General features: G+C 43.8%; 1 protein-coding gene across 12 annotated transcripts in view; it reads right to left on the reverse strand.

Annotated features, from left to right (window-relative positions):
* Cadps (calcium dependent secretion activator) overlaps positions 1 to 13,611 on the reverse strand; it is a 420,141-nt gene that overhangs the window by 16,655 nt on the left and 389,875 nt on the right. For all 12 annotated transcript variants that reach the window (XM_051139845.1, XM_051139831.1, XM_051139822.1 and 9 more), the window contains 2 exons: positions 8,029 to 8,061; positions 1,353 to 1,460 (listed from right to left, as the gene is read on the reverse strand). In XM_051139845.1, coding sequence (XP_050995802.1) covers positions 1,353 to 1,460; positions 8,029 to 8,061 — 141 coding nt within the window. The remainder of the gene's footprint in view (positions 1 to 1,352; positions 1,461 to 8,028; positions 8,062 to 13,611) is intronic.

The raw sequence follows: 13,611 nt of genomic DNA on the forward strand, positions 1-13,611 counted from the left end.
GAAGATGTACACAGGAAGATTATTTGATTCTAATTCATGCCACTTGATATAATGTGATAAAACATTTGACATGAGAGATAAGTTCCATTTTAATCTGAGGGAGGACAAGTGGGAATTAAAAAGTAAGAAGCGTTTTGTCAAAGGAAGGTGCTGCAGGGAGAGGGGTGTAGAGCGCAGAACAGAGGTAAGTGGAGAAAGAAGAGAAGAAAAGAAAGACAGAAAGGAGCCTTTTGAACACACCAGGAAAGCCAGTGAGCTGGAAGACAAAGCACAGAAAGTCAGAAGCTGCAGAATCTGAAAGCGGTGCCAACAATGAGCTCATTTAGCTACGGGACAAAAACATACAAAACGCGGCGTAAATTGGTGAACACAATTACAGGAAAAATACAGAAACAAGGGTTCCACAGTTGAGCAAAACATTAATGTTTGGGCTGGCGCTAAAAAATACAAAAGCCTGGACAGGAGGGGTGCACATTTCATGGGGGGAGAAGTTGACGACGAGGGCACCAGCTCCCGTACACTCTGGCCAGCTCTACATAGATAGATTTGGAGGAAACTAGGGGCAATATACCTGGCTACATGAGGTAACCCTATCTGCTTTGGTTTAGACAGGCAGATAGTTTGAGACCAATGCAGACTCCTTGTGACTTCAGTGGCAACAAGTCTTCCTGAGAGCCACTCACCCATGGAAGCCTGCATTTCGTTTTGTTGTGGGTCGATGTGGCAGCTCACTGCATTTGGTTTTCACTGCATTTACCCACTTCTACTGAAGTAGGTAGATGGACAGGAAACACCACGAATTATAAAAGACACCGACTGAGCAATTCACATATAAGGCCTTTGGCAACATCCAGGATGGAGGGTGTCTAGTTTTTACAGACGTTCCAACATGTTGGAAGACATAACATGTGACATTTACTGCACATCTGCATGCCACAGCTGGCATCAAGGAGGCAATACCCCCAGGATAGTGGTTGCTGGCCTCAGCATCCCCAGTGGGAACATATTCCTTATGAAAGGCCAGATTGCAAGTAGGAGAAAGGGGATGGAAGAAGGTCTTTGCCAGTTCAAGGAGTCTGCCTCGCCAGCTCCGTGCAGAACATGCCTGCTTGCCGGGAGGCTGTGTGCCGTTCACATATCACACAGACCAGGAACCAGACACAGCCACACCAGGAGTGGGAGCAGAACAGACAGGACAGATAAGAGCCTAAGGCAGAGGGAGAGGAAGAGATTCTCTTTGAATCAGGACCAATCCAATTTCTCAAAATGTGACTTATCCTCCTGTCTCTTATTTTGTCACATTTTGGAGGGTCTCCTCCTTGGGTTGCAAGGAGGAGAAGGCATTTACTTACATCAAATAACCTTTCTATATACATCTCCTCATTGACCTTGTCACGAAGGACATCCTGAGAGTGGCGGACGAAAGTCACGTAGGCATCGGCCACATCCATCCCGGGTTTCTGCAAATAAATCAGAACATAATGAAAATGGAATCTTCAGACCTTGAGGGTTCCTGGTCAGCCCACTTACCTTTCCTCTTCCCATGGCCCCTGCATCTTTCCTTCTATTTTCATGACCACCTCTGTTCCATTCTGGACCAGAAGAAATTGATAGTAGACCCTCATGCTTTTCAGAAGACTGGAATGGAATTTTAGAGGGACTTTCTCTCTCTCTCTCTCTCTCTCTCTCTCTCCTCCTCTCCCCTCCTCTCTCTCTCTCTCTCTCTCTCTCTCTCTCCTCTCTCTCCTCTCCTCGCTCTCTCGCTCCTCTCTCTCTCTCCTCTTCTCTCTCTCTCTCTCTGTCTCTCTCTCTCTGTCTCACTTATCTGATAGACATAATTCTGGATCATCCAATTGCATGCTCTGGCCTTGCTTTATTTTTTATTTTTTATTTTTTTATTTTTTACTGGTTTTTCAAGACAGGGTTTCTCTGTGTAGCCTTGGCTGTCCTGGACTCACTTTGTAGGCTAGCCTGGCCTTGAACTCACAGCAATCCACCTCCCTCTGCCTCCTGAGTGCTGGGATTAAAGGCGTGTGCCGCCACGCCCGGCTTGGCCTTGCTTTAAATATAAACTACTATTACAAATTCTAAGTGTTCTCTGTCTTCTGCTATCCCTTTTTCTCTGTGAAACAAAATAGGAAAAGTACTTCAGAAATCCTATCTTAGTGACTATTCACTTCAATTCAAGACCCACAGAAGCGGAGTTTAGCCTGAGAGCATCTGGGGGATGTTTGTAGGGACTGTACTCAGACCAGACCCTTGCCTTCCAGTGCTGCCTGGAACTTTAGGGATGGAAAAATGGATGAAGAATGAATGAGTGAATGATAAATGAATGAATGAAAAGAAAGACAGGAAAGGGGGCTTGATTTTTAAATTAATTAGATTTTCTGAGAGGTAGGCAGGTGGTTCGTCCATTAGTTAGGAAATGATTTATTGTGGAAAAAAACCATACAAATAAAACCAAACCAGAATGTACACTGCTTGAGATGTCAGAAATCAAAGTTATCTCCAAAGAAACCTATTAAAACACTGTAATATGGGTCATTAGGAGAGCTGCCATAAACCCCTTAAATTTCTACAGTGGAGATGTACGTTTGCTAATAACTAAAAAAATTAGTTTTCATTACTATGATTTACCTTAGATCACAAAGTATCATTTCTCTACAAGACGTGACTGTCAGGCACTGCAAATTGAAGTTAGTTAACACTTCTGTGTAATTTCCAGGGTGAAAATGAGGAAGGTTTGGAAACAGTAGGACTGTATTTTTTTCCCCTGTTACAAAGCTTACAATTATCAAGCAAAGGGCCAATGCTTGGCCCCCGGGATGCTAGTAACATTTCTTAACACATGCTGAAACAATGACAAGGTATTAATTTGAAAAACAATGAGGGACACCCCAAAGCCACAGTATCAAGTGTTACACTTCTAAGCAATTTTCAGCAAATGGATGGAGCAGTTTCCAGGATGGTCCTATAATTGTACCAGTTTTATGATACAAAACAATAGCAGTTCTCCAATGAGATGGGAGCAATGGCCATCAGTTCTTTTCCCTTGGCAGCTGCACATCAAAAGACATTCCTAGTAGGGATGGGCTCTTTACCTGGGGATCCTGAGAAACTTGTTATTGTTGTTTCACTTTTTCTCTGTGATACTTGAGATAGAGCCTTTTCTTGGGTATATCTTAGGGCCAAGGCCAAGTACAAGCGACCTATTAGTAACTTACCATATTGGGAGCAGTGCTTTGCAATGCTGAGAACTTCAGCATGCCTTCTCTTTCAGTAAAGCTCATTCCCTTAAAAGGGCATGCTTCTGAGAGGCAAAACTCCTGGTTAGAAAAACCAATTTGGTTTGATTCTCATTGATTTATGGGTTTATCTGTCAGCATGCCATTTACCAACAGTTGACATTGTGCCATGTTTTAACGTTGAGAGTTTATCTGCCTTTTCCTTTTAGGACATAAGTGTCATAAAGAGCAGAACTTTGATTAATTTTTAATTATCTTCTTAGCATACAGGAATGATGCCTGGCCTGAATGATTAACTGGATGGACAGATCTATGAATAAATGACCAACTTCCTTAGTAACCACCTTTTTAGACTCTTCATTTCACTGTATGGATTATTACTCCACCCCAAGGTGAAAGTTATGCAAACCATTTGGACATATATGGGCCCTAGTTATGGAGTCACAAAGTGGGACTAAAATCTCCCTACCTGACCTTCAAGGATTATGACTGGCAGCTACAACAATGTATATAAAAAATGTCTTGAAAGTCACACATTGCAATATAACTTTGAACTACTATGATCCCTTCCCTTTGGTATTAAAATTTACTACTAGCATCTAATTTAGATTCAGAAAGGAAAAAGAGTCTTGTTGGAGAGAGTAAACAGATATGAATGAAATCTCTGCACAATCAGTTCTCTTTCTCCAGATCGCAACTGCTCTTCTTCGATGTGAGTACCACATCTGATTCAAAAAGGCTGGACTTCCATCCCTTCATGGTCTTGGAATGGAGAAGAGGAAAGAAGGAAATTGTCTTGAGAATAGCATGCTAAGGAGAGAATGCTGTTCTGCAAGGACATCAGACAGGCTCACCAACTGTTGGGATTACTGGGGGAAAACGGGAACTGTTCTTATATCCCAGGGGCCTTGCAAGGAGCAAATCACTATGCAGCTACCATGGACAGGTAGTCCTGGTGGGGCACTTGAGTCCCTAAGAAGAGGTTCAGTTACAATCAGGACATCACTTAACATGGCAGGGGTATAAAAGGCAGAAGCGATGAGTAATACACTTTAAGTAGATTTCCCATCAAAACATCTGAACTCCAAATTGCTCACAGGTAAGAAAACTGGCTTGTAAGCATTAATTACAAGCTGAAAGACATACCTGGCTGTACAACTTAATATCACTAGATAAGTTAAGCACTGTATCAGCACTGTGTCCCCATAGTAGGATCAGCCTTTAACTGGTGTCTTTTAGATATGGCTGGGACAGACTGACAGAATGGGACATTTTGATCTTTGCTTGTCCCTATCAGATATTTCTAGGCAGGGACTGCAAACTCTAATCTTTGGCATTGTAAGCAAGCCTTTAGTATAAGTACCAATTGTATAAGGAAGGGTCAAACTCTAGATTTAGGAGAAATGTCCTGAGTTACGAGGAATAGTGCCACTTTGGTCTTCACATGGGTCTAAACTCAATGTGTCAGAAATCTCACAATACAACACAAAGAGCTAAGAGTGTAACCTAAGAGGGTTGCGTTTGAGTTTACAAGCCTGGCTGCAAATGACAAAGGGCCCATGAAGCTTTATAGAAATGATACTGGGGCCAACAGAATCTGTTGTAATTTATCTGCCAAGCAATCTGGGAAATAACGCTTATGAAAACAGCAAACAAGCAGTAAACAAAATAACACAAAAATGTCTGGGTGTTTCAGGTCAAGAGTTACTGATTTTAGCCCACTGGTTTTTGCACTTTTATAGAAGAATGGGAAACACATTTTAGAAAGATTTCAATGGCTTTGCCCTAGAGCTGCTAAATTAGAGCCTCTGGGGAGGGGACCTGGAAATCTAAGAAAATGTCATCAAATAATGCCCAAGTTCTTGCCATTTCTTCCTGTTGTACATCGTGGTATGGGCACCAGTGACTGAAATGGATAAGTGTGGTATGTTAGTGAACTGATTCTTTAGTGAACAAAAACCAAACCTACTCACCTGCCCACCCTGTGAACCTACCCACCAACTTCTTTATTTGTGCTGCTTAACCAGTTTCCAAGGTGCACATGTCACTGGAAGGCTGCTGTTGTGTACATTGCCTCTCGGGAACTGAAGCAGAGGGCTCCACCCTCATCCGACATTCCCGACTCTTCCCTGCCTACTTCCTGCCCAGGTGACCTTGTGCATACTATTTAACCTTCTGAGTGCTTCAGTTTCCTCTTGGGCTGAACAGTATGAAATGAATGCTGGCCTCTTACAGGACTGCCTTCAAAAGCAAATGGCCGTTTTCTATATGTAAATACTAACATACACGTATGTGTATTGTGTAGAATGATCTTCTATCCGATTATTTATTTTTGTAATACTTAGTATACTGTTGCTGGCCAAAAAAAGTATACATTTAATCAATTTACTTTCACAGTGTAGCATTGTTCTAAGCCATTAACAATTAGTACAATCATGGGGTTGGTCTACTAATCATGCTGTTTTCTAATACTAGAATAATTGCCCAACTATTCAAGCATGTGTCTTTGCATTGACTAAACTCATCTTATAGTGTGGTGGGGTGTTGATGAGTATAGTTTGAAGTGTGGGCTGTACTGCTGACAGCTAGCCAGCCCTCCTAGAGCTAGCAAGCCTCCATTTCAGTTTTCCCATCTTTAAAATGGAGAAGTTACAAAGATTAAATGTTAAAGGGCTTACAACATGGTGGGCATGTAGTGAGTCTCAACCCTTGGCTGCAATGGTTGTTATAATCATCAATGGTACACAAACCATACTATGGCCATGCTGTGACATTTTCCTTTGCCCCTCTAGAAAAGAAACTCTGCTAAGTCTTTCACGTCCTCAAGTTACCAATATAGCACAACCAATTGACAAGTGTCTTTATGATTATTGATCATAGGAAACTCTCACTAGTATTGAGTCCATTTTTTTTTTTTTACCCCATCTTCAAAATAAAGCTAGACCTGGCCTGTGGAATTATTGGGTCGAGGCATAAGAAATTGGCAACATTAAGCCTTTTCTGACTTTTCCAAAATGTTACTCTCATGTGGTTTGATGTTAATACTGATGGTAAATAAAAATTCTTAATTTATTGAGCCTCACTTGAATAGCATGGCCCCAACCTACTGTTATTCTCTGACTGCCCTTCTGTTTTGAGGTATACAGCAAACAGCAGCAGCAGACCTCAGCTCTCTGTGCAGGGAGCTAGGCATTTCTGTTCCTGACACTTCTGAAACCCAGTGGAGGGCGGGGCTAAGGCAGCTCTGGGCATCTCACACTATGAAATGCCCTTTGCTGCATGAATGTTTAATGAGGGCCAGGTAGGGTTGTGTGAGTTCCACATGGGTGGCCCTATTTAATGCATGCAGCATGCCTAAGTGTGAGGCATCTTCTTTTTAAAGAGAGGGGAGCAGGGTAAGAGACTCCATATAAAGGGGGAGTTTGTACTTTGGGGCTTAAAAGAGTAAAAAGTCCTTCTTGTTGTGGTTTGTGAGCCTTTTTTCTTTTCCATTCCCCTGTCTACAGGAAGGAGTTGGGGTCCCTTGATGAGAAGTAGTGTATAAATTCAAGCATAATTATTGATTGTACATTCTTTCATTAAACAAACAAAATGCATGCTAATGCTACCTTTACTCCAATTTTCCATTTTGTCTTCCTTTGAGAAATAAGCCAATAAACCATTACACACTTAGCTTCCTGGGGAAATGAATTTAAATGTTAATATAAATCCTTTTAGAAAAAAACAAATTTTCACAAATAAGTATTTGAACAAGGAGGGTACTTAACCACGTTCAGAATGAGAACCGCTCAGTACCAGCCCCTCAGTGACTGTTGAGATAAGCTCCTAAATTTAATATTTTATAATAGACTCACACCTCTTTTGTTAGAAATGGAGAAACAGCATCATTTTCTTTCCCCCTTTATTGGAATATATTTAAAAATCTCTCCAATTTTATTTTGTTAATAGGCAGGGCAAAGTCCGTCTATAAATGTCTTCTGATTTATCTCAGGTAATCCCACACTTTAGCATTCATGTGTAGTACTTAACCTCAATTTAAATGTAAATTTTGGGCAACTTCAAGTGCCTTCTCTGTGAACTTTGAGGGTTCTCTTCATTAATGAGTCCAGTACTAATTATGACCAGTTTTGTAAGTTTTTCTTAAAACAATTGCAGAATTGACCTCCAAATGAACAAATTCAGAATGTATTTGTTTAAAGCAAAAAATACTGGAGCCCTTGTTGAAATTTATAACTCAGGGCTGTAAGGTAAGCATGCTGGATGATCAGAAAGACTCAGAGTGATGAGGAACCAGAGGAACAAAAGCTAGAGGGAGCTGGGTTAACCCACACACTGGTCCTTCCTTTCCAACACAGAAAGCCATACCCTCTTTTCAGTGGGAAAACACAGTCCTAGTCTTGCTCTGTGCTGGTCTATATTAGAAATACGGAGCTCAGGGGCAAGGTGTGAAGACAGCACCCTCCATGAAGGCAAAACACAGAAACAGATAGAATCAAACAAAACACAAGGCTCAGATACTCATGGGTGGAAGCGAAACACAAGCTTTTAATCCCAGCACCAGGTGCAGATGCAGGTGGGTCTCAGCACATTCCATGTCAGCCTGGTGGCCCTCCCTACACAGGGAGTTCTAGGCTGACCCCAGATACATAGAGAGGTCCTGTCTCAAAAAAATCCAAACAAATAAACCCCAAAACAAAACCCCACGAAAATAGAAAAAACAAAACAAAACAAAACAAAACTGAACTGAAAAACCAAAACACAAACGGGCTGTTCAGATACTCACAGGCACATCCACGTACTTGGAAGCTGCCTTCACCTAAGGAGGAAAGAGAATAGGACGTAAGGTGAATGTTTGTGATTCCTGCTCACAGCTGAGTCCAGATGACATGCCAGGCCATGCAGCTGGCCAGGAGAAACAAAGCAGCACTAAAACACTAAATGCTCTAGTGTTGTTTAAGCCATGATCTCGCTGTTTGGGGAGAGTGAGTAAGCAGGTTTACAAGTTCACATCCTATAGCCAACACGAGAGTATGACATTTTCCTCCATGCCTTTAAAATAGAGAGAGGTGAGGGTCTAAACCTGGACTTAGTGGGATAGTCCTCTCAAGTCAAGAGTATCAGCATTCTAGGAATGTTAGGTTTTTATTAGTTGCCTGCAGCTTGTCCTGAAATTTTCCACGCTTGGTGTCTGATAGTTCAGATTTTGAAGGAGAAGGCATGCGTGGTTTTCCTCAAGTTTTTCAAGCAGAAGTTTTATGGCTGTCCTAAGGCTGCTGCTATGTGCCTTTTGGTTTTAGGCAGTAAAAGACACATACAAAATGTGAAGGGGATAGCTATGAAATTCATTATTAGGCTACAGAGAGTAGTGCTGAAACAAGGGGTGTGCACTCAGACCTGGATGCTGACTGTGTGAAATACTCTTGACTTCACCTCTCTGAGCCTGGTTCAGTTGCTGGCATGGCACAAAACCCCACAAAGTCTGGGTATGTCATAAGCATAGAACCGACTTGCTTGTCATAAGTTAAGCTTCTGACAAGCAAATCTGGGTGAGCTCCAGGTGCTTTGAAAATGTATGCACAGGTGGGTTTGAGGAATTATCCCAGGGAGCGTGTCTAGTGTAGAGAGAATTCCTCCTTGAGAATCAAAAGTTGATTTCACCATGGGGAAAGCCTCCTGAGTCCCTTAGTCTGGTCTCTAGAGCCCTGGGACAGGATGACAAAACTCTCTCCTCTGTATGGCTGCCAGTCTGATCACATGAGGAAACATGAGAACATGCACGGTAAGTAAGGGTTAAGGCGGGGACACACACATCCATTAGCTACTAAATGACAACGCACTTTCTTTTCTCTGATAAGGTCTTAGCATTTCGATGATGCCAGTTTCCTCTTGCTATAGATTCCCTGAGAGTACACCCTTTTTTGCCTTTCAGGGACACCGATCACAAATACAATTCGGTCAGTGTCCAACCTCTGCAAAACGCCATGAGAGCCAAGACTAACTCAGCCTTGCTTAGCTATCTCCATCAAACTGCTACCTGGCTTGGATAGGGGACTCTGGAGGGAAGGAACCAGGGGGGAAAAGCTGTGGCCAGTGCTGCTGGCTTCAGGGAGGCTGAAGAACAAGCACTCAACAGACCTGACTGAAACACTGCTGAGGTCAACACAGTAGTAAATAGAGCTGAGTTTTAGGTGAAGACTGCTGGGAGAAGAGACCCTCTGTTGGTTCACAAAGAGACTTCCTCAAAGCAATTGCCTTCTATAAATGTATCCATTCAAACCCTATTCCGAAATCTAGCCAATCAAGCAAAAAGGTGTTCCCTACCACCACCACACCAGGTTCCCCACCCCCCCCACCTACAGTAACATCTACAAATTACTAGATGATTTTTTTTTCACTTCACAAAATATGTTAATGGGCTCAAGTTTAAGGAATTTATGTGTCCATGTTGTCAGCTACAAGGCAGGGAAGCCAGGTGTGCATGCACTGCTCTGCGTCCTGGCTACCCCTCTGGAATTGCCCATCTTCTCAAAGCTCAGGGAAATGAAAGACAAGATGAAGGGAGCCGAAGCATCAGTGGTCAGAGTCGGTGCTGGCAAAAGAGCTGTTCTCAGTGAGAAACCACCTCCTTTGCTCTGTCAAGTTGACGCTTGGCAGTTGGTAGGAGTTTTGCTACAGCTGAAATGATCAACCTTTAAACACGCCCACTCTCTCCGCTTACCACTAACACACAGTTCCAATCCAGAGAGTGACACCAGTCAAATTCTGTTCCTTACAAATTCTATTCCTTTGGGAAGACAAGGCAGGCTTGTGGCATGAATGAAAACTTCATGTACCCTTATACTTGCAACAGCCTCCAGGCCCAGCTTGTGTGTGTGTGCGTGTGCGTGTGCGTGTGCGTGTGCGTGTGCGTGTGTGTGTGTGTGTGTGTGTGTGTGTGTGGTGTAGGCCGGAGATTAACACTAGGTGCCTTGTTGATTATTCTTCACTTAATTGCTTTTTGAGACAGGATGTTTCACTGCACCTGGAGCTCAATGATACGGCTAGATTGGCTGATGAGTAAGCCCCAAGAATCCTTCTCTGTGCCTTGTCAGTACTGGGACCATAGCAGGATGTTGCTGAACCTGGCTTTCACATAGGTACTAGGGAGTGAGCTTAGGCCATCAGGCTTTGTGAGGCATCTCCTCAGCTCTCGGCTTAGTCTTTATCTGGCTGTCCACCAGGCCTTACTAATCACCATTATAACAGGAAAAAATAGCTTGGGGTGGTGGTGGTGGTGGTGGCAGGAATTGTATTCCTATGGCTAATCGGAAAGAGATAAATTATTGTCTTGGGTTCTTCATTAAACTTGAGGAAAGACATTGAAGATAAAGATGAAAGGGGCCTGGAGGTATTGTTAGAAGGAAAGTGAGACTGGACAGAAGACACCTTACTTGGGAAATGAAAGACAAGTATTAGAACCTGGAACCTTCTTGCTTATTGAGAGAGCATCCATGTGGGATTGAGCCTCATTATGGCAGTTCCAAAACACTGACTAAGGGTGAAGAAAATGTCCAGAGAGCACAGTCCCAGCAGAGACTGGCTATCTCTGAGGGTCATGTCCTCCCTTTCTCATGTCGCAGACCTGTTTCTTTACCAGGCTGAGGGGCACCTCCCAGGCTGCCCTCTTCTCACATGCTAGCCTCTTTGTGAGGTAGGAAATGGTGAACAGCCCCCTTTCCCTCTTCTTTCTCTTGCTTCGCTCTCTCTCTCTCTCTCTCTCTCTCTCTCTCTCTCTCTCTCTCTCTTTTCCTGCCTGGAGGTGGAGGAGCAGCAGCCCTGCTCCTCTAGACCTGGCCCTGGCCCTGGGATCCCCTTCCCTGGCCAATCAGGAGCACAGTCTTTAAGCACCACAGTTCTTTTCAGTTTCATGATGCTTTAGGCCAGCTGCACTCTTGGTAGAAGAATGACCAGATGCCCCCAACCTTTAGGACTTTGTATTTGTCTGTACAAACTCCAAGTGTGCAGGCTTCAGAGCGACTCTGCTGGGAAAGGTTTTGCCTGCAAGCATGAAGGCTTGAGTTTGAGCCCCAAAGCCCTGTTCAAAAAACAGGTGGAGACTGAGTGACCTTTGGGGCTCTATGGTTAGCAAGCCTAGCCAATCAATGAGTTCCAGGCCAACCAATGAGAGACTCTGTCTCAAAATAAAGTAGATAGTACCCAAGTAGTAACATTTGAGGTTGTTCTTTGGCCTTTTCACTCCCATATAACCCCCTGATGAGCGTGCACGCGCGCGCGCGCACACACACACACACACACACACACACATCATGATTTTCCAAAAATGAAGCAGGCACTGCCTCTGAATTAAATAAACGACAGCTCTCCAAGTCTATCCAAATCTATTGTCCATTATATGTAATCTATATTCTTTAATGGGTAAAAAAGATTTCTTCCCAAAGCAAACTTCTATGTTTAAGGAGTTTTTTCATCAGTGGACATCTAAAGTGTGTGTGTGCGTGTGTGTGTGTGTGTGTGCGTGTGTGTATGTGTGTGTGTGTATGTGTGTGTGTGTGTATGTGTGCGTGTGTGTGCGTGTGTATGTGTGTGTGTGTGCGTGTGTGTGTGTACATGTGCGTGTGTGTGTATGTGTGTGTGCGCGTGTGTGTGTATGTGTGTGTGTATGTGTGTGTGTGTGTGCGTGTGTGTGTGTGTGCGTGTATATGCTGTGTGAATATGAGTGTGTCTAAGAGTATGACTGTATGTATGTAATATCTTTAATATTTTTTAAACTTTAAAAAAGAAGCCTTCCTATTGTCCAGGAGTATAGGTTCAGGATTCACTGGGCCAGAAGTCTGGCTTTTAGCCCATTTTCTAGGTTGGTGCCTTTGAGCCTTCTCTGTAAGGGGGGCAGTTACTCCAAGGGATGCTGGGAGTGAATGAGACCGTCCAGCCAAGTACATCCAATCACTCTAATAGTACTACAAGCAGCCATTGTTACTGGACCTGCCAGGAACAGTGCTCCCTGGAGAGAGCTGGTGCTCCTCTTTCTGCTGGGAGGAGCTTCGCACCTCTATCCTAGGGCAATTTCTCGCTATAAAAAAAGGAAGCTGGGATCTCCCTCAGAGAGCTACTGTCAGGTGTCTGAGCTGATTCTCTGGCAGGAGGACCCTCGGGCAGACTCCTGTTCCTCCTCCACAAATTTCCAAGTACTCTGGGTGTTTTCTCAGGCTCCTGCCTCAGTTATATGCCTCGTGAGCTGCATTTTCTTCTCTGGGAGCCAGCCATGTGGAGGCAGGAAGAAGAACTCGCCCTCAGGTACTAGGTGTGCATCCATTTTGAGGAGGGGCTGCTTTGCCCTCAAAGCAGCCGCAGGGAGTTTAGCGTCATCTGGCCCTAGTTTCCTGGGACAGCTCCTGACTAGCCCTTTGCATGGGGGCATCACTGTCCCCTTCTCTGGCAGTATTCCTTAGCTCTCTGACTCTGGTTCCCAGGTGGAGCATGTCCTGGGAAATGAGAACAGAAAAGGTGATCTAAATCAAGAGAGGTTGTGGAAGCAGCCCTGGGACTCACACAGCTACATGCCCGCAAGTAAGGCTGCTCTAGACCAAAGGCTGCAGAGGTTAACGGTTTCTGGGCACCTATCATGACATTCAAACAGAAGCCAACCTCTCCAAACGCTCAAAAATTCAGGTCCTTCTAACAGCTAGCAATAATAAGTGAAAACCTAAATATGAGTGTTTACTGCTAATGAGTTTGAATTATTGTGTGCTGTATTTAGTCCCTATGTGAACCTTCTGAACAGGGACCCTATTAAACATTCCCACTATAAAGTTGAAAAAACTAAGGCTAAGAGACTAACCAATAGGACTTGAAGTCACAGGAGCTACATTCTGGACCTGTCATTTAGCTGTGTTTTCCTCAAATCTGCCCAACTACTTTGGTGGTGGTGGTGGTGGTTGGGGGGGTGGTGGGGAGAGGGAGAGAGAGGGAGAGAGAGAGAGAGAGAGAGAGAGAGAGAGAGAGAGAGAGAGAGAGAGAGAGAGAGAGAGAGAGAGAGAGGTGGGGGGAGAAGAGGGCACGGGCAAGCGCCTGTGTTTGTGTCTATGTGTAGATACAGATTAAAATGTTTCTCCAGGAGAATACATAGGGATTTAAATAATCATAGTGCTGACTCGGGCAGGGTAGAAGGTCCAAAAGTGTTTCTTTGGCCTCCATGTCCCAGCTAATTGCCTCAGTGCTCCACCTGACTTAGTGTGTGTAGGCGGCCTTAATGTTCCCTCTATTGAGCCCTTCCATTATTTTTCAGGTGCCCAAGGTAATCTTTCCATTGAACACTCACCAATGCTGATGACTCAGGGATTTTCTTCGGCCCATTCCTAATAAGGGG

The sequence above is a fragment of the Acomys russatus genome, chromosome 3, assembly GCF_903995435.1.
Source record: "Acomys russatus chromosome 3, mAcoRus1.1, whole genome shotgun sequence".
Lineage (NCBI taxonomy): Eukaryota > Metazoa > Chordata > Mammalia > Rodentia > Muridae > Acomys > Acomys russatus.